Genomic DNA, 21,105 nt, shown 5'->3' on the forward strand with positions numbered 1-21,105 from the left:
TGCTCATCCCCGGAGGACTGTATTTAGGATCGGACCCGGGAAGATGGCGGAGGCAACGCAGACGGAGGCGGCCGCCGAGCCCGCCGCCTTCAAGCGCCCGAGCCGCCCGCTGCCCGCCGCGCCCCGCGCCGTGGAGGGCGGCGAGCCGGGGCCCAGCCCGCCGCCGCCCCCCTGCCCTGCCGCCGCGCCGGCGGCGCCGCGCTACGAGGAGCCGCCGTGGGGCAGCTGCCCGCCGGCCGGCGCCGGCTACGGGCTGGAGGTGCTGAAGGGCGGCGTGGCGCTGGGCTCGGTGCGGCTGGAGGGCGGCAGCTGGTTCCTGGTGGGGCGGCTGCCCGGCTGCGCCCTGGCCCTGGAGCACCCCTCGGTGTCGCGGCACCACGCCGTGCTGCAGTACCGCGGCGCTGGCTGCTCACCCGACGGCCCCAACGGCGCCGATGCCGCCGGCTTCTACGTGTACGACCTGGGCAGCACCCACGGCACCTTCCTCAACAAGGCGCGGGTGCCGCCCCGCACCTACTGCCGGGTGCGGGTGGGCCACGGGCTCCGCTTCGGCGGCAGCTCCCGCCTCTTCCTCCTGCAGGTGGGTCGGGGCCCGGGCGGCCCCGCCGCGCTCCCTGGGGCCTGTGTCGGGTGGACTCGTGTGGTGAAGGCTTCCCCGGTTCTAGCTCAGGAATTTACCCGACTCCATCTACGCCTCCCTGGCGTCTCGGGGTGAAGGCCGCTTCTGAGGCGTGAGGTGGTTTGGATGCTTTGGGAGCAGCCCGGCGCTGCCGTGGTTGCTTTACTGGGAAAAGCAGTCAGCTGCAGGAATCCGCTGCCGGCTCTGCGCTGAGGTTTGGGGCTGAACGACAGAGCAGGGCCATGGGGTTCCCCTGCTGCTGCGTCGCCCTGGTGCTCTGGGCATAGGGCAGCTCTGCCGGGGGCTCAGCGTGAGAACAGGCAGGGCAGCTTCTGCCGATGCCCAGTGAGTGTAAAAGGTGTTTCTCTCCAACAGCGTGATGTATCAGGAAGGTCTCTCCGACAGTATGATACATTAGGAAAGTAAAGCGCTAATATTTCTTTGTGAACAAGGGGCGCTTTTATTAATAGGAACTTAGAGAGCCCTTGGCGTGCCCTACGCGCACTTCAGAAGCTGCTTGTTCTTCAGGTTCTCCCATGTGGCACTGACAGAAATTTTTGCCTTCTGCCTTTAAAATACGGTTATATATGAGATTGATCTGCCTACAAGTACTCAATAATGCTCGCTTCTTTTTTCCCCCCTTTGGAAAGGGGATCAAAACTAATATATTTGGGGATGCAAACTGTAACAAATGGTCTAATAATTCCACGTTTTGAAGGGCATTGTAATGATTTGCTTATGTTATTGTACATAATCTGCATGTGTGTTGAAAATACTTCTTTTTTTTTTTTCTTTTAAAAAATGCTTCTGCTAAGTTACTGTTTCTGACATAGGGACCCAAAGAGGACCAGGAGTCTGAGTCGGAACTAACTGTGACTCAGCTGAAGGCACTGCGTAAGCAGCAGCAAGCAAAATTAGAAAAGACAATGTTGGGAGAGGATTCTGATGAGGAGGATGAAAAAGAGGAGAAAAGTGAGAGGAGTCAAAACAGTGATATGAGCTGCTCGTGGGGAATGGGTAAGTGATGATGTGTAAATCAGCTGATACACCTTGGAAGGTCTTTAAGCCAGTTTTCAGTGAATATTAGGGTTGAAATTCCAGCTGGATGCAAAGTGTCCGAACCCAGTGGAAGTTCTTGAGTACAAATTAATGCTTTTCCTTTTAAAAAGAAGAGTGCTGTGACAAGGCAAGCTTATATCTGGTGAGAAGTATGCTAGAGCTCCTTTTAAAAGGGAGAAGGTAATTTGCCTATGCCTATAAAAGGCCATGAAACTGAAAGTTTAGGTTAATGCTATGTGTTTTGTTCCTGTGATGATGTCCACGCTTTTGCCCAAGAGGTGAAATTTAATTGCTTGAGACTTCTATTAAGTATAGCTGTCTTTAAATTTAAACAGGAAGTCCACATGTTAAAGCTAGATAAATTGTAATTAATGAGCTTTTCAGTACAAAATGAGTTGGTTTTTTGAATGGAAATGTATAAACCCTTGAAAGTGCTGAAACTGCAGTGATGTTCATCTGCAAAACTGATCTTATGATGGAATAACTAATAGCAAACAGAAGCTTTTTTTTTTTTATTGGATGCAGGCATAATATTAAAGTTAAGGAAAATAATTTTAGGATGATGTAGCTGCTACTTCTTTCAAACTAACGAAAGTTGAAATATACTGGTGTTCTCTTTCTAACGTTTCACCATTTTTTTTGCACTTTGTATGTCTTCTTCTAGGGGAGGATGCTGAGGAGGATGAGGTTGAAGAAAACCCTATTGCTATTGATTTTCAAGATGTACAAGATGCCTTCTATATGAAAGATCCTAGGAAGGCCTTACAGGGCTTTTTTGACAGAGAAGGTACTTTTTCTCTCTTCTCTTTTCTTTTTTTTAATTAAGTGTAATGTTTTCTATTTAGCAAAGCGTGACATTTGTGCTTATGTTATTATTTGGGAATTAAGATGTAGGAGCTAACCTTGTCTGTTACATTGTGAGTAAGGTTTTTTGTTTGGTCAAATTTTGGCGGGGCGGGGGGGGTTGTTGGTGGTTTGGTTTGGGGGGGGGCGGTTACTTAAAACTTAGCTCACCATTCTGTATTGAGACTTGGTTACTAATTCCTAAACTGGGAGTTGCAGAGAGCACCTTGTATTCCTCTGGAGTGACACTCAAACCACACCCATGCTTTGAAGCTATGCTGAAAAATCGAAACCCATCAAATTCCAGACTGTTCTGTTTAGAGATGGCTATGGTTGTGAGATAGAATTGGAAAGTATAAAAAAGACAAAAGGCAATAATGAATTGGTCTAAACTTTCGATGGTTGCTAGCGAAACTTACAGATGACTCACTTATTTGCTAAAGTGAAAAATTAATCTTCAAGATAAATAATATCTGTGAATCCAGATTGCAAACTGTCGTTACTTCAATGTCGTTTACTTTAATACATACAGAGGCAAGACTGTTTTTTCTTTGAACTACGTATTCCTGAACAGGCCACTTCAGAGATTTTTTTGATCTGAAAAAGCCTTGATTATGAAAAACAACCAAATGAGCATCATAGCAACTGAAGATCCCATGGCTTAAAAAAAAAAAAAAAGGCAGCAAATTCAGTCCTTTGATATGTAACAAGGGCATTTTATCTCTTTTGTTTAACCGTGACATTCTTCTCTGCTGTAAAGATTATTCCTGCTTATTTCAATTTTGGTTACTACATCAACTTTCTTTACCTCTCTAGGGGAAGAGTTAGAATATGAATATGATGATCGTGGCCACAATAGCTGGCTATGCAGGATCAAGTATGTATATCTCCATTCACTTTTGTATGTAGAAGCTGACTTCATTGAATTAACAAACAAAAGCTGAAGGAATTACTTGTCTTGTCACACTTGGCAAGGAGGCCAGCTGGAATTATACCTAAGCCCTGATACTGAGACAGAAGTTCAAGGATCAGTGGCTATTCAGTGTCAGCACTCCTTTCTGGTCTGGCAGCATTTGGTTTTCCTTAGAGATGAAAATTGGGAAAGCAAGAGTCTAGGTTCTTTCAGATCCCCTTGTTTTGAGAAATATGTGAAATTAAAATACGAGAGGAGAAACTAGGAAACAATATCTTTCAATCCTAATGAAAGAGAGAAAAAAAAATCATTTGTTCTACTGTGTACCCAATTTGAGTTCTTTTATGGTATAAGGCAGTTCTTGATGGATTCCTGTAAGAGGCCACTAACATCATTCTTTTATAAGACCGGAGAAGGTGAGGTGGAAATTCAGTCAACAGGATAGGTCTCAAATGAATAGGTACAACATTGCAATGATTGTACTGCTTAAGAAACCTTTGCTTCAGAGTGGAAAATATTTGTTACTGCTGTTGCATGGATGCAAGATACTGATGCTTAAAATGATTTGGGGATTGACGTTTAACCTCTTAACTTCTTGTATTCCCAATGGAACGAACATAGGAAGAACTATTGTTTGGACTGGTGAAATAAAAATTTACTTGCATGCTTGTGTTCTGATTGGTACTGTATGAAATGAAAAACGAAAATATTTAACCCACAAAAAAAGACTAAAGTGAAATGGAAAGAACCATGCCAATGTGATAAATAAAATATCTGAGTAGCAAAAGTGAAAATTTGTTTGTATCTGAGATGTTCTCTGATCCTTCAAACTGCATAGGTTGCCTGTGGATGATGCATCCGGGAAGCAGCTGGTGGCAGAGGTTCTCCATTCAGGAAAGAAGAAGGAAGCAATGATACAGTGCGCACTGGAAGCCTGCAGGCTACTCGATGCTCGGGGAGTACTGAGGCAAGAAGCAGGTGAATAACTAGTCAAATGCTGTGATTGTTCTAAAAGCCCTAAATTAGGGATTTGAGATTGCTGCCTTGAATTTGTTTTATTGCTCAGTGGTATGCAAATAATTTTTTCTTGCCTTCTCCCTTACCTTTCCCAGTATCCCGAAAAAGGAAATCAAAGAACTGGGAAGATGAGGATTTTTATGACAGTGATGATGACACCTTCCTTGATCGAACTGGTGCTGTAGAAAAGAAACGACTGAACAGAATGAAAAAAGCTGGTAAAATAGAAGAAAAACCAGAGACTTATGACTCCCTGGTAAGAGGAATTATTATGACATGCCAGGCTCGTTCTCTCATGCATGTATTATTACTAAGGAGGAAAACCAGAAATATTTCCTGATCTTTCTCTGTTAGCTTGAACTCTGATATCATTTCAGACCTTTAGCTCTCAATAAAGTAGTGGGGTTTTGATTTGTGGACAATATCTATACATACCTGAAAATATTGCTTACTTTATTCTAGTGGAAGCATACTACCTTCTTTTGCCTGTGTAGTATTGCCTTCTATTTAGTGGATCACAGCAGTGGGTGAATGAAATACTAGAACAGGATACTTTAAAAGTAGTTTTAAAGCATCGAAAATAATTGCAACCTTTCAAGTGCACAGGGCACATCCCAAAGAAGGATCTCATTCTGCTTCAAAGAATAAGCAGCCTGGACTGACAGGCCTATGACAACTAAGAGTCGTACACAAACAATAGGGGGAGCAGGGATAGGGAGGGTTGGAAGATCGCAATGGTGGTGTAACATTGCTGCAGAAGCATTATACATATTTTTGTGTTTCAGAAAGAAAATTATTTGAACAGTATGTGAAGGGACTGATAAGTTGTTTAGGAACAATCTAGACTATAATTTTTTCAGCCCAGAAACTCCTGGTCAAAGATCAGAAGTAGAAAAATTGAGGTAATTTGGTAGGATAGTTGAGTAACTCTTAAAACAGGATTTTAAGAAGATAAAAAGATCTTCTAAGCATGTTGTCTTTCATAGGTCACAAAACTAAACGAAGCTGAAAATGAGCTTTCTGAGATAACGGAGAAGCTGAAGGCTTCAGGGAAAGGTAAGGGCACGAAGTTTATTTGATCATAGTGCTTTCCATAAAGAACAATAAAGAGATGAAAATTTATCTGATGGATTTCTGTCTTAAGTGGGTTTTTTTTTTAGTGTCTGCTTTTCACAAAGGGTTGGGAAGACTTGCAGGTCACTGAGTTAGCTGGAGAGGATACTTAGGCTCTTCATCCAATAGTTTATGCACCATGTGTGTATAGTCACTTGCTAATGAATGCAGCTTTTTCCAAAGCAAGCAACATCTAAGTTAAGGTAAGGGGGTGAGTGTACAAGCTCCCGAAGCTTAAGAAGGTGAGCATTATTACTGTTTATCTGCCCACGTTAGTGAAACTGACCCAATTTGGGGAACACTTTTTTCCACTCCCTCCAAAACCATTTATAAGGGAAGAGCAAACAACTGACATTTTGCTTTCTGTTACTGATGACGTCTTGTGGAATGAAAGGAAGGCATGAAGGAAATGTGGTTAGGTTGGTTCTTCGTACAAAAGGCCTTTTAACAGAGTTGGCATTAATAAAGGTTGCAACGTCAGTTTGTCAGAAGAGTTTCTCTCCAAGAAGCCTAGCAGCAACCTGACAGCTGGGCTATCTTTTGTGCATTATATGGGTATGTTTCTTTGTAGTAATTCAGCTCCACACCAAAACTCATTTCTATCAACATTTTTGTTGGTCATTGATTATACCAGATCGCTGTTCAGAAAACAGTACTGTTCCACTGAGCATTCTAACTGATGGGTCAGTTCAGTGCGTTTGAAGGAATTGTTTTCAGCATGACTGTTCTGATAAGTAATTAACGATTGACTAGCAAGAGAAGCTAATGCTTTATATTGTCTGAGATATGTAATTCCAAGCTTTCATATGTTATGATGCCTTTGTTTCTGCTGATACTGTTTCTCAAGACTGTTAAATCATATTGTAGTAGGGGCTGGGAGAAGGAAGAATCAGTTCATTTATAGACTTCTATTAACACCATATAATTCTGATATATGTTATTCATGGTTTGGTAGATTGTAACTGGTTACACAGCTAGTTTAGAGCCTTGGAAAAATTGCAGTCTTGGCACTTACTGCAATACAGAGTAATTCAGTATTGGATGGGAATTTCCTAGAACTAGGCCAGGATAAAACATAGCAAATACTGCATCATCAATTACTTTGCATGTGTGTGTTCTAGATACTTGTGTTTTCTCTTATTTCTTTGGATGGTTCAGGTTAATCACAGATGTTGAGTACAAGTGTAAGCTAGGAGCATGCATATGGATCATGGGTGATTCTTACCACCGTCATGAGCTGTCTGGCAAAGCTGCTGCATTACATACAGTTCTGAAACCTTAAGGCACTTTTGCTCACTCCAAATGATTATTTGTTGCCTAAGGGCAAGAGTGTAGACAGACCAATGTGTGAATGACAGGCTAAATTGCAACACCTCTTGCCGAGCACTTGGAGAAATTAAGTGGTTGTCTAAAAAAATCGCAGTAGAAGTTCACAAATTGTTCTGTGGAGTGCTTCAGAACTGATTACTGATGGACTGACTTGGTATCTCTCATTCACTGATGCAGCTGAATGAAAATCAAATACATAGAGCTCTTCAGTCTCTGGTTGCCTGTTCAGAAGAAAATTATCAATAAGTTGATGGTGCAGTAAATAGCCCTATAGCTTTTTTCACTGGAATATAATGTATAATAGCCATCATTGATTCACCTCCTAGCAATGTCAAATTTTACTTCAATAGTGTAGAAAACTGCTGCAACAGATACTAAATGCTAACAGTAACCCTGTAAGCTGAACTACCTGATCTTAGGCACTGTTGGTGGAATCAGGCAGAGAATCCTATTGGCAAGAAGGGATGATCTGACTTGCTGAACATCACTCACTGACTGAAGCACTTACACTGTTCTCCAGCTAAAGAAGCAAGCTGTGGAATTATACCTTTAATTGTTCTGAATTATCTGACTAGACACTAAACCGTATTTTTGAAATTTGGTGTTTAAATGATTATTCTGCTCAGCTCCTGCCTGCTATGAGTTTCAGACTGCTTGTTAACAATACCTTTTCGTTTATGTTTTTTGTCTTGGTTCATATAAATAGTTATGAGGAAAAAGAAGAGTATTTCTATCTGAAGTTCTTTTATGACATGTTTTGTCATCATTTATAATTGTGTGGAGATGGATGCTACAACTGTTTCTTATCTTTTGAAGCCTCTTAATTCTACGTATCTTTGAACAGTTCCTGTTGCGGCTTTCGTGTATTTGCAAATTGTAAACTGTGTTTTGTTCTAGATCAGAAATATCCTTTTCAATTGAGTCCATTTGTAAACATGAGTCTTATTAGACTTTAAACATTTAAGTCATGTAAAACTGCTTGAATATCTGCTCTTAACAACAACTTATGCTATTTTATTTGTACACATTTAAAATTTCAAGTGCTACTTAATTAGCTCAAGCGGAACTGAAAATAAGTCATTGGTCACATAATTATGCTTGTGCATATATACATAAATGCTTATAATGCGGCAAATAAATACTGGATTTGCCACTTTTCATGTAATATTAAAAGGCAGAAGACTGCCTGTCAAAAGGCTTGTTAAAATTCTAGCAACAACATTTTTCTTTGTTTGCCTCCAAGTTATTTTTGAACAACATATAAAAACCATATAAAACACCATATAAAAAGCATTGTGCAAGCCCAAGAAAGGAGTTTTCCGGGGTTTTTTTGTTCGGTTATTTGAAATCCTCGTGTTAGAGCTCTGTATTTATTTTTCTTAGTCATTAGAGCTTTAGTTTTTCCTCCTGAGGTTTATTTTAATTAGTCAAATATGCATAGAATTACTAATATTTGAAATCAGGTGGAGTAAAAAGACTGTGGTTGCTCTTTTTCAAGTACAAAGCAGTGTTCTCTTGTTAGAAAATCCAATCAAAACAAAGGTAAATTTTGTGTGATTGGCCTAACATATGAAACTATTCATGTTTGCACTTAGTTGTCCAGGGGTAGGAGGCAGCATCATGTGTTGATTTCATTTCGAGCTTTGCAAATGTTATTACATAAACATTCCAGGAAAGCCAAAATGGGATTCCCCATGCAGTGGTGTGGGATTCTTTGTAGCTGTGTTTATTTTAGTCTGTGACTACAGAAAGAACCCATAAGCCACTTTTTTAGGGACAGCAGATCTTGAAGTGAGATGGACAACCTAGAACAGAGACACTTACTCGTAAAGAAACATTCAGTTTTAAGAGACTTTGTTAGGTAAGTGGATTAAAGTTTACTATCAGGCTTGTATTAGGAGAAGTGCTTTCATCTTTCTAGGGCTAACAACCTCCATTATTTCATCATTCAACAGAAACTTGCAGAGGGGATAGTTGTTCCTATATACCTTATTTTCTAAAGGTAGGACTTGATGAGTACAGCTCTCATCTCCGCACCCGTAACAATATGTATCTTCCCTTTATCTTGCCTAGTCCAGTCCCAGCCAGCAGCTCAAGATTCCTTGGATGAATTCATGACCGAAATAAAATCAGGATGCACCTTAGACAGTGTAGCACGAAAGAAGCTTCACTTGAGGACATTTGAACTGAAGAAAGAGCAACAGAGACTGAAAGGGTTAATAAAGCTCGTCAAGCCTGCAGAACTGCCTGAGCTGAAGCCCCAGTAAGTCTTGGCTAAAGTGTAAAACAATTACTTTTACCCTTGTTGTTATCCATGGGCAGTTGTGCAAGCCCAGTAAATAGACAGCTTTCCAAACACAAAAGCAGGACAGCTTTCCAAACTACCTGGCTCATCTCTTTAAAGAGCCGCTGTACCTTTTGGCTTTGCAACATCTATGGTTGAGGCAGATGCACCACAACACTGGAATAAGATAAGCCCACACTGGGAGGATGAGAGGGGGAAGGGATTAGAAGTGTGGTATCAGCTTTTTTAAATTTTTTTTTCCCAAACTGCATCCAAAAGGAACTGAAGAATTTTACAGGTATTATGTACAACATGAAAACCACTTTCACTCTGTGAAATGTACCTGGAAGTCAAGTGTAGTGGCTGTTCAACTACTGCCTGGCAGTGCTACTGCAATTCAAAGGGCGTGTGCTGGGTTCATCATTTGCTAGTGGCAGTAATTAATTAATTAATTAATTAACTTAAATTCGGGTTTGGCCTCCGAGTGTGTTTATATATATACATATATAAGTATGTGTGTCGAATTGAATTTGAGGGAGTCTGTGTGATATAGATTTTCTTTTTTCTTATTTATTTATTTTTTGCTTCCTGTTATGGCACGTGTTTGAATCCTACAACATGTATGTAGGATGGAGGAGTCATCTCCTGCAGTTTCCTACTTGGATGCTGCAAGCGAGAGAAAAATAAAAGGATTTTTGTATATCTGCTTCTGATTTGCAGATTTTTTTGCATTTGTAAATACAATACTTGTTTGAGACTTTGTACGCTGTTTTCCTTTGAATCTAATTTTTATTAGGAGCGGGAGTTACAGTCTGGAAGCAGAGAGCAAGCCTAAAAAGATTACCCTGCCTCTCTTTGGTGCAATGAAAGGGGGGAGCAAATTCAAGCTGAAAACTGGAAGCCTGGGGGTAAGTTGGACTTGTAAGTGCTGTGAGTCAGAGGCTAGTTCTCAGACACCTTCTAAGGCTACGGAGACTGTAGGTGTCAACCATGTCTTCTCACATGCATGGAAACAGCATGGAGGCGCAAGCCTGCGGCATGGAAGGTGCACAGGGCAGAAAGCAGTGGCTGTTGGATGTTGTTTGCTGCCAGCAGTCGCCATTCTGTGCTCTTGTACAGCCGGTCTCCAGGGGCACAGCTGCGGTCAGAAGGCAGTAGATCAAGTAGAGGCAGTCTGGGGACATCAGGCCGAACCACTGCCATACTTCAGCAGCTGGTCCTTTACTTTCTTTTGTTTTTCTTGATCTTACAGCTAAGATCGTATCCAAGATTGATTCAGTTTCCAGTGTCCCTCTTATGAAAAGACTGCACTCCTTGTCTGTGGACTGGACATGCTTTTTTCATCTTCCATATCTACTAATAACTTTTCCTTAAAACCTAACTATTCTTCATCCTGAGAGTGCTTCCTTACCAGCTGTTTCTATGACAGTGATATGTGTGCTTTCTCCTGTAATGAATATCTGTGGCATCTACCTCCATTTATCTTGGCACTGATGCACAAGTCTTTCTCCTGCAGAAGTTGCCTGTTAAGCGTCCAGACATCCCTGAAAGCTTGTTAAAAATGAAAGATGATGGACCGGAGGAGGAGGAGGAGGAAGAAGAGGAAGAAATGGAGGAGGAGCAAGAAGTAGATGCAATAAACAGCAGAGCATCAAACCTGGAAATGAAAATGACAACAGGGGAAGAAACAGGAAAAGAAACTAATGCTCCTGATGGTTCTCCTTGCAATAACAAGAATCTAGAATCCCTTCAGGATGGTAAATCATTGGTTTTGATTTTTCCAGTAATGAAGCTGAGTCTCTTACTGCTGAATTTTTCAGAGCTATATGAACCTCTTAAGGTTTGAGTCACAGATTCTCCAGCAGATTCCTTTTCCATAGATTTTTGCCATGAGTCCAGAGTCTTTGTGCCAACAGCTGAGTTTCACGTGATTCCGGCTGAAACTCTGCTTGGCAGTCAGTTTTTCATGCTTTTGGTGAAATAGAAGAAATCTCCTGGACTCAAGAAAGGTCCTATTTTGATAAGCCCTGCTTTCATTAGATTGAGTCCATATGAAAACAACTACAATGTGTTGTTGGCAGGGAGAGTGACTTAATAAGAAAACAAATGTCTGTGTAAAGCTTCAGATCTGTTTGTAAGGAGGAAAAATAATTTTTAAAGTGGTAATGGAGAGGTATCTTCCTTGTATCTGTGTGGTTTATCTCCAATCCCTCCTTTTCTACATCAGCTTGATGCATTTGAAAACTCAGTAATGATGTTTCTCAGTAAATGATGTGTTTTATGACAGAAACCTAATTCTAAATTTTTGTCTTAATGCTGGGCATGTTGCTCTTGAAAAGGTATGTTTTAACTGTTCATGAGTTTTTCTTTAATATTGTATTGCGATGGACATGGTGGATGAAATAATTTGGAGGACTTTCAAGAGAAGAGTTCTTCTGAGACAAATGTAGCTAAGAGTTCCCTTTTGTATTTTGTCTCAGGAATGCTAACGCTCTACTCATCAGAGTCACCGCAGAGTGCTCACCTAGCTCTTTCTTTTTTCTTTTACAGGGGTTCATTTTCTGCCTGAGCCAAAGGTGCTAAGGAACAAATCTCAGATGGGGCCCTCACAAGAGAGATCTCAAGGTGAGTTTAGACTCTATTGTACAGTAGCATGTGGGTTTAGAAACTGTCTAAAGGACTTATTGTCTTCTGTCAGTAGAAGGAAACTAAGCCTAATCTAGAGCCCAGAGAATCTAGAATTGAAATGAAGGATTGTGTTTTGCTTGGGAAGTGGTAAAATGTATGGTGAAGACAGGTCACTTCAACTATGTTTCGGTTCTCCTTGCTTTTCATAGTCATTAACTGCTTTGAGATCCTTTGTTTTTGAAAAATAGCATGAGAAGAAAAGAAAAATTATTTTAATTTAGGAGCATAAATGTATGCTCTTGCAGTAGCTCTTAACACTACAGAAGGACAGAACTTTCTTTTATAAAGTGACAAATACTACATAAAACTAGCTAATAATCTGTTAATGACCCAGGTGACCCCTCTACATGTACACAAAAAAAAAATCAGATCCTCAAAAGGAAGACTGTTTGGTGTACTGAACATGGAGATCTGTATGAGTTTTCTATTTTTTCATAACTCAGACTGTTAAGAATGTCATCCTGTCCTCATCATCTTATCCATAGACTTAAGTCACAAGAGTCTCAGTATTTCACAGATTAAATGGCAGAAAAACAAGGCATACTTCTACCTGTTCTGTATTCTTCTCACCTATGTTACTGTAAAGTTGTTTGGGTTTTTTGTTTTTCTTTTTTTTTCTTTTTTTAAAAAAAGCGTGTTGGTCCTGCGCATTTCCTACTCTGTCCTTCTAAATCAATCACTGCAGAGATTATAGATAGAGAGTATCTTTTAGAAAATAAACATCTGCCATTAACTAAAGTGTGTTACAGAATCCCAAATAGAGGACCTTGTTAAACTACATTCAGGTAGGCGACTGACAATGTATTAAACATAAGTTAATAAATCTATGAAAAACAAAAAGATGTTCAGCAGTCTTAAGTATGAATTTTGTTGCAGTGAGCTGTCTTGGATTTCCTTTTGGATGTATCCATTTTTATTTCTGATAGAATTGGTCATTTGTGATGTGTCGTAAAACAAATCTTCTTTCTTCCCAGCATCTGAGGCAGTATATAAGGAACCTGAAGAGGCATCTGAGAAAGTTAAGAAAATCAATAGCTCAAACAAGGTCAGTTGTGACACCATGACTCCTGCAGCTTAAGAGTTTCTGGAAATCATTTAATAGGCTCCTTTTTAGTGAAATAGTAACAATTTGATTGAGTATGACTTAGTCATAGTAGTGCTTTTCTGCTGACTAAGACCCAAATGTAGAACCACACACTGCCATTGGACACAGATTTTGGAGTGTCCAGTGAAAAGGTAAAGCACAGCATTTCAAGCATGATAGAGGCTCTCAGTTCAATCACAAATTTTTTTTTTTCACTTGGCAGTTAGCCTCTGCTAATTGCTCCTTCTGCTGTATCACGAGCGTTGTAGAACATAAGTGCTCACTGGCCTTTGGAATGGCATTGCAAAACTCTCCTCGGAGAGTAGCTTGAGAAGCGTGTATTGGCTGACACAGAACATGCTGTACTGAAGTTGTAGCTAGTTTGTATTGCCATTATCAAACCTCATCCTTCTCTGTAAGATGTGGAAAGAGATGAGTCTAAGAGATTATTGTCTTTTGCAACCAAATTATTACTAAATTTGGGTGGGTGTACTAGATAATGTTCCTCCTGTGCATAAGATTTGTATTGAAATGTAAAGTATATGAGCCTTGCACATTTTGGGACGCAGGCAATTGTTGCCTTCCTGGAGCTGGGAAGGAACTTCTCTGGCAGCATGCTCTTAGCCTAATGATTATCGTGAGGCTCTTCCCGTTAGAGCGCATCCCACCCTTCTGCTGACTGCCATCAAAGAAGATTACTGTACTTGGTGGGCCATGAGTTCTGACCATTATGACAATTTATTTGTGGTGGCCGTCTAATTTTAGCCCTGCACCACTTACTGAAAGAAACTTAAGTCCCTGCAGCCTGTGTGTGCTGACTGCCACCTTGTTAGTCCTTGCAAAGGACCCAAGGATTGGGAACGCACAGCCTTTAGAATTGTCCTTTGTTGCTGGCCTATAAAGCATGATAGGCTTTAGGAAAGTTGATAAAGAAAGCAACAGTAAAATTCATACGTTAAAGTCCACATTATACCGTTTCTGTGAATATGGGAGAATAAGGCAGCTTCTCATGCTGAGGCAGTCAAGTCATCACCTCTCATCAGCACAGAGTTCACCCTAACACTGAGCATTCTCCAAATGCCAGATGGCTTAGCTGTATTCTCTCTCCCATCACAAATCACTTTTTCCACATGCTGTCTCTGCCTTTGGGCTCAGATCTTGCATGGAAAATATCAACCAGAAGTCAGCTTTTTTTTTTTTCTCCTTTCCTCTTTTAATATTTGAGGAATAACTTTGAATCATGTAAAACTGGAAAAACAATTTTAAAGTGAGTGTTCACAAGTCATATTTAAAAACTGTTCAACTCTGCAGTCTAATGTTTTGGAAAACATTAGTCTTCCAAAAGAACTGTTTTAGAGGTTAATTTGGGGAAGGAACTTTTTGAGGGAATGAAAAATTGCTTCGACTGCATAACTTAAGACTGTGTCATGATACTACAGAGTAATGCAAATCAGTGCTGAGTAACTTGGCTACATTTTGAGCTCTTAAGTCTTGCACTCTACAGTTGTATGAATTTTTTTTGATAGCTACCTGCAGTTGTTGAAAACAAAAATTGTTGAGAAAATGTTGCTGATGTGGCAAAACTTAAAAATCTAGGGACAAAAAGACATTGCTGTGTCAACATTTGAATTGCAAGTGACCTGTTTTGGTTTGCTTTAAACATTTCAGTGGTGCCAGTGAGACCTGAAAAAATTGGTTTTTTTTTTCTTTTGAAAAACTAAGTTATCTTTACATAACTCTTATACTCCAGTTTGAAAGTCACCTTAAACCCGAAGTTTTCGGTGGGATTGGGCATTGAAATCACTAAAGCACTTCTTGCAAATCCTACTCTAAAGCTTTTCCCCACATAAAGAAATTCTGTGTCAAATGACACTACCAAACATTAGGATGACAAGATTAAACTATCCAGAAGTGGACAGTTGGCAATGGTTCTGTTTTGAGGGGGAGATTGGACTGGATGACCTCCAGAAGTCCCATCTAACCAGCATTTCTATTATTCTGTGACTCTGCTGGGAGGAAACTGGATCTATTTGAGGGTTTGATATTTCTTCTTTCCTCTGTATTACTGTTTTCATCCCTGACTCTTGTAGCAATAACCCTCACCTTTCAGTATTTCTCTGAATTAATGAGAGATGTAGTGGCTGTGACACATTGCTGGAGGGGTGCAGCACTTTAAAAATCTTTTCTCCTTTTGCAGGTCCAACAACCTTTTTTTTCCTCACAGTACCCAGATGATGACCCAGACTACTGCATATGGATTCCTCCTGCAGGTATCAACCATTTCCTTACTGTTTTTAGTCTTGAGTTATACTCAAGAATCTACCTAATAAGTAGTCAGGGTGTCCTTGTAACTTCTTGAGAAAAAAGTAACTCAGGAATACTTTACCCAGGACCTGATGTTTTCTGGCATGTTATGCCCCATATTTGTTGTATGGCCATGCAAGTCTTGCAGTGAAATACAGGCCATATCTGTAGTAGCTTCATCTCGATGGACAGATACACCTGAAGTTTGTTTTTCAGTTTTGTAACACCTGAGAGAGTTAACTCCATTCACACATAGTGATACAATGATCTAGTTGAAAGAAAAGCTCAAACCTTCACTAGGGTTAAATGCTCCAGCAGTCTTAGTATTCTCAGTTTTCATAGAAGTCTGTGAAATCTGAAAATCTTCTTTGCAGATTTTTGCAAAAATCATTGGAATACAAACTTTGGGTCATGTGTTTTGGAGGGAAGTCTTGGTAGCACCTTGGTAAAGGCACTGAATAATTGATGCACGCATCCAATATATGTTAAAATCGAACAAATTTTTTACTTTAGTTCCAGAGTGTGTTTAGCTAAGTGAGGTTATTCTTAAACAGTGTAATGAATCTTCAGTTTCTCTAAAATGGAAAATTCATTTTCATGCACTGAGGTTTTCACAGTAAGTTCAAAGCTTAGCTTTCATTTGGTAGATTCATCACTACAATTTTTATAAGGCTGTTGCAGGCTTATAATATAGATAGGCTCCAAAGGGAATAAGAAAAATGAGAATAAATTTCACTGAAGAAAACTACAATCTGGTGAATCATCCTTCAGTGGAAAGACTGCACTTCTCTGACATATGAATCCACTGGAACAAAATACCCGATTCAGTAACTCGAGGTCTGATCTGGGATAGCCAAGCGAGCTGTGTCCATAAGAGGGAGCTCCTTTTTCTGTCTCTGCCTGCTAATAATCAGACTTATCTTCTAAGCTGGCATAATGAGGACACCAGAAGAAAAAGAAAAAAAAAAAAAAAACACCCAGGAATATATGATGTAATCTTGACACTATTAGTAAGGTTAAGAGAAATTATAAGTATAAATCAAAAGATTATTTGAATTGTAATATCCAGTCTGACTCTTTATCCTCTTTGTGCTTGTCTGACTGGTGTTGCCTAGAGACTATTTCATACTTGGATACACATTTATCTTGGATGAGGGGGGCAAAAAATAATGCAGCTCTTCCTCTTTGTCCATTAGGTCAAAGCGGTGATGGCAAGACTCATCTCAATGAAAAATATGGCTACTAAGCTTCCAAGTGCCCCCGAGTACATCTGAGGTTTGAAGGACTGCTCTACTTTGGACTCTTTCACTACACGTTAAGTGAGGGATAAAAGAGTTGGTTTTTCAGACGCTGTTCCAAATTCAAGGGCATCAGCAGCCACTCTGGCTGTCAGCTTTCCCTGTGTGTCCTCTGTTTGACTTCCAGATGCTTTTTTAAAAGTAAAAGCCCACACATTCTTTTGCCTCTTCTTCCACTTTTAGCCTTGTCCTTTTTATTTGGCTTGAAACTGTAGGCTCATTTTTCCTTTTGTAAATAAAAGTATACAAAAAGTATTAAAAAAAAAAATACATCTCTGTATACTTACAAGCTTGATAAAATTTATTCATGTTGGTTTTATGCAATTAAAATGAGAAACACTATTGGTTTGCTTCTGTGGCTGCTGTTTGAAAATACTGTCATGGTAAACACAACGTAAAACTTCAGGGGTTTTTTTTTTTTCTTTCCTATGGAAAAACCTTCTATTTTGAAAAGAAAACTGTTTTCACTCCTCCCTCGTTGCAGTTGCTGGAATACTTGGTAGGGGGTGGACTGGAAGTAGTAGGCGTACACTGTTATAAAGGTGTAGAAACACCGAAGAACTGAAGAGGCTGGCACTGCTTATCTTGCATCAGAGGGTAACAGAAGAAACGATGGAAGGATATCCTGGAAAAGCTTATAATGAAGCCTGTTCTTCTGCCACAACACAAGAGCAAAGTGCCATTTTAATGCAATTTAATGCAATTTATCACAAATATAGTTTTGAATGTCTTTGTAATTGGGCTATGAAATTCTTTGCCATCAAAGGTTGTCAGAGCTATGAATAAAGTGAGGTTCAAAGAGCAAACAGGGATCTTTATAAAGAGGTGACAGTTAGTGCTGCAAACGTTTATTGGAAGGACCTAACCCTTTTCCCCGTACCCCACGGTGTGCAGGAAGCCCCCTCAATGCAATGGCAGCCTCCTCATAGCACAAGGCCACCTCTTTTCATACTGCTCTGTGATTGGCTGCGTGCCATTTTATTTCTGAGGTGGTCCTCCTCATGTGATCTCAGAACATCCTCTGATTGGCTGCCCATTTCCTTTGGACCAGGAGGTGCTCAAGTATAACAATATAGGCTTTTCTGTCTCATATATGAATATATATATCTGAAGGAGGATATAAATATTTGTGTTATTTATTCATGGATCCACTTCCTATATGTATTTATATATGTGCCTATTTAGTGTGTATATGCTATATATTAAAAAATGTATAATTTAAATGCACATCCATAAAAGCATGGGTATAAATTGGATAAACACTCATTTCCTTAACAAGAGGTAATGAAATGAATAATGGAAGTTTAAATGTGAATGGAAGTAATTAAAGAAAAGCAAAAGGCAGGTTCAAGGCCCCACTTTCTGAGGCTGCAGATCAAGCCCTGTTTGGGGAGGGGGGGGGCGGTTAAAGAGGGCAGGGGGGTGTGAGCAAGCTGGAGAATACCCCAGGGCTATGGACCCCTCCAAGGAGGCCACCAAGGGGCTGCCAGGGCACTGCCAGGCCTGCCTGTCCCTGCCCAGCCCCCCTGGGCTCTCAGAGAAAAATGGATCTTTTCTGTTTGTTGCACTTGGAGTCAAGCCTTTAACTTTTAAGCGGCGCTTTCCTCCAAACTGCCAGTAATGGGAGGATTTGGGACCTGAAGACCCCAACTCGGTAACATGGTCATCACTCGTCAGCTCACCTAAATAGTCACTGACTGGGGGGATCCGGTCCCCTGGATGACTCACAATTGTCCCAGAGCCTGTGTTGTGGTAAAGGCAAGGGTCACGCAGGGCACCTGAGGGATTGTAAAGCTCTGGGCACACGCATACCAGTGGTGAGGAAAGCTGTAGAAATGCTGGTGTTGCACGCCAGGGTCACCCGTCTTTGGCGTGCTTCCACCGGACAGTGGCCGCATCCTCATAGATAAATCGCAGGAGGGCACGTCAGAAGCTGGGGAGAAGGGATAATGGTACAACTCGTCCGGTTCTTGCAATGGTTGTGTTGGAGCGATGGAGCTCAACTCCAATTTTACCCTACAGAGAATGTAGAACAGTTTGGCAGCTTGGCATTTTGTAGGGTTTTACTTAATATGCTCAAGCTGCAGAACACCATCTTCTTTCTGCCTGTAATCTTCAACATATTTAGCTTTTTTTTGTCAGCATCTGCGCAGCAGGCTGGGCAGCCTGAAGCTTCCTGCTTCTGGCAGAGGCGTATCTTTACGTAATCCAGGGAAAGGCTGCTGCCCCTCCATTCAAAATGCCAGGACTCGTGGGTTTCACGGACTCTGTAGCCCTGTTCCAGGGTGCACCAGGTGTCTGCAAGGGACTTCTGTTCATCGCTGGGGGTGCAGAGGGCCTGGCAGGTTTCAGACAAGGTGCAGCACAAGGGAAGCAATAGTTTGCCATTTATGCTCATGAGAAGCACAGGGAAAAAGAGCCCACGAGGTGGTCAGTCCCAAAGTAGGTGGTCAGTGTGTCGAAATTCTCAAAAAAAAGGACTTCTGGGTTCCCAAGAGGGTATTTTCCAGTTTTGCTGATGAAAGAGTAGAGGCTAGCAAAATCATAGTGATGTATCTTTTCATCTGGGGCTGCTTTGTACTACAGACAAATGGTAATTGTCCTGCTGCCAGAAAGCAGATCTCTGGGGAGCAGGGACTGGGCGGTTTGGTCCTGGCTACGACCATGAGCTCCCCATCTGTTTCTTTTAATAGTGGCTCACTTGTGCTCCCATACTGACCTGGTGGTAAAACCTGCTCTCTTTAAGTGGCCCATCTTTTGTTGCACTGTGTAATATGAATTGGCCAACGGCATCCTGGCCTGTATCAGAAATAGTGTGGCCAGCAGGAGCAGGGAGGTGATCGTGCCCCTGTACTCGGCACTGGTGAGGCCGCACCTCGAATCCTGTGTTCAGTTTTGGGCCCCTCACTACAAGAAGGACATGGAGGTGCTGGAGCATGTCCAGAGGAGGGCAACGAAGCTGGTGAAGGGCCTGGAGCACAAGTCTTATGAGGAGCGGCTGAGGGAACTGGGGTTGTTTAGCCTGGAGAAGAGGAGGCTGAGGGGAGACCTCATCGCGCTCTACAACTACCTGAAAGGAGGTTGTAGCGAGGTGGGTGTTGGTCTCTTCTCCCAAGTAACTAGCGATAGGACGAGAGGAAATGGCCTCAAGTTGCACCAGGGGAGGTTTAGGTTGGATATTAGGAGAAATTTCTTTACTGAAAGAGTGGTCAGGCCTTGGAACAGGCTGCCCAGGGAAGTGGTTGAGTCACCATCCCTGGAAGTATTTAGAAGACTGTAGTGTAGATGAGGCCCTTAGGGACATGGTGTAGTGGGCATGGTGGTGTTGGGTTGGTGGTTGGACTCGATGATCTTAGAGGTCTTTTCCAACCTTAATGATTCTATGATTCTGTGATTCTATGAATACCCAAAGGTGGTCCCCACCGGATGTTCCAGTCATTTGCATGGTAGCATTCAATACAACCATGGAAAAAGCACCCATTATATTTAAAAGTTGTTGTCATCCCATCAATGATCACTTATCCGTCCCAGAAGTAGGTTCCCACTTGATACTTATGACCGTGTAACACATGACAGGTTTGAATATTTTCCTTTTTGGCCAGGTACGTATGTCATTGGTCAAACATCTTTTTCCTTCAATGATAGCCATAAACCAGTATGTGGACATGCAAGTAGAGGCCACCATATTATACAGAAAGGCATCTGCACAGCCATAAACCTTCACTTTTTCATCACTTTCTTTCCATCCACTGTGTGACAGGCCATCACCATAATCTTATTTCTGTATGATCTGCAGGCCTCCCTCAAAATTTTTACATCCTGCTGGCAATAGTAACTCAGTTCTTATTGCAAGTCAAAGATCTCCTGACGGTCTGTGTACATGTCAAGAATTGTTTTTTTTCCTTAAGCACCGTGCTGTGCACCCTGTCATAATCCTGTTGTGGAAGAGGGCCTACATAACTTTGATTTTCAGCAGTGTTGAAAAAATGGAGGAAATAACTTTTGCAGCCCTTGATACCCAGCACTTAGGGAAGACTGCTTAGTTTCATGGGTAAAAAATTTAAGGAGTATGAAAATGAAAACTCTAGTTGCACATCAGTTTAGCACCCTGGGTGATTAATTACACACCCATTTTTTTCTTTCAGAAGCTGGCTGACAAGTGAGCAGCCATCGTAGCCTTTGGCATTAGAGAAGCATAGCCCCGAAACTTTGTGTCATTAAGCAGCTGACTAAAGTCCATGTGTCCCCTTAAGCTCCCATTCTCCTTCATTTTCCTTTCCACTCCTTCTTCATCCCATGGAGCATCTGGTACTAACTCCATCGCAAAAATGTAATTTGGGCCGTGTGCCCAGTTTCCTGCATGGGTCCCATCTCTTAGAGAAGAGCGCCCTGCCCCACATCTGGGGTTTTGATCACGGGCATGGAGCGCTGCTGCTGGCTTACGTTACAGGGCTGTTCATGGCACAGACCATGCTTCCAGCCTCTGTGTTTGAGATGCTTTTCCACATACATCTTGCACTTTTTCATGTAAAATCAGAGCCAAATAATCTGGGT

At 41.4% G+C, this 21,105-nt stretch overlaps 1 protein-coding gene across 1 annotated transcript; it reads left to right on the top strand.

The window, feature by feature from the left end:
* Positions 1-14: 14 nt before the first annotated feature.
* Positions 15-16,893, top strand: SLC4A1AP (solute carrier family 4 member 1 adaptor protein). Its single transcript, XM_075146824.1, has 14 exons — positions 15-580; positions 1,453-1,636; positions 2,343-2,465; positions 3,338-3,398; positions 4,273-4,412; positions 4,547-4,707; positions 5,438-5,507; positions 8,967-9,156; positions 9,974-10,085; positions 10,694-10,934; positions 11,728-11,802; positions 12,840-12,910; positions 15,147-15,219; positions 16,450-16,893. Exons 1-14 carry the CDS (start codon positions 44-46, stop codon positions 16,497-16,499), a joined length of 2,088 nt encoding a protein of 695 aa, XP_075002925.1. The 5' UTR covers positions 15-43; the 3' UTR covers positions 16,500-16,893.
* Positions 16,894-21,105: the final 4,212 nt, after the last annotated feature.

Source organism: Calonectris borealis, chromosome 3 (assembly GCF_964195595.1).
Source record: "Calonectris borealis chromosome 3, bCalBor7.hap1.2, whole genome shotgun sequence".
Taxonomy (NCBI): domain Eukaryota; kingdom Metazoa; phylum Chordata; class Aves; order Procellariiformes; family Procellariidae; genus Calonectris; species Calonectris borealis.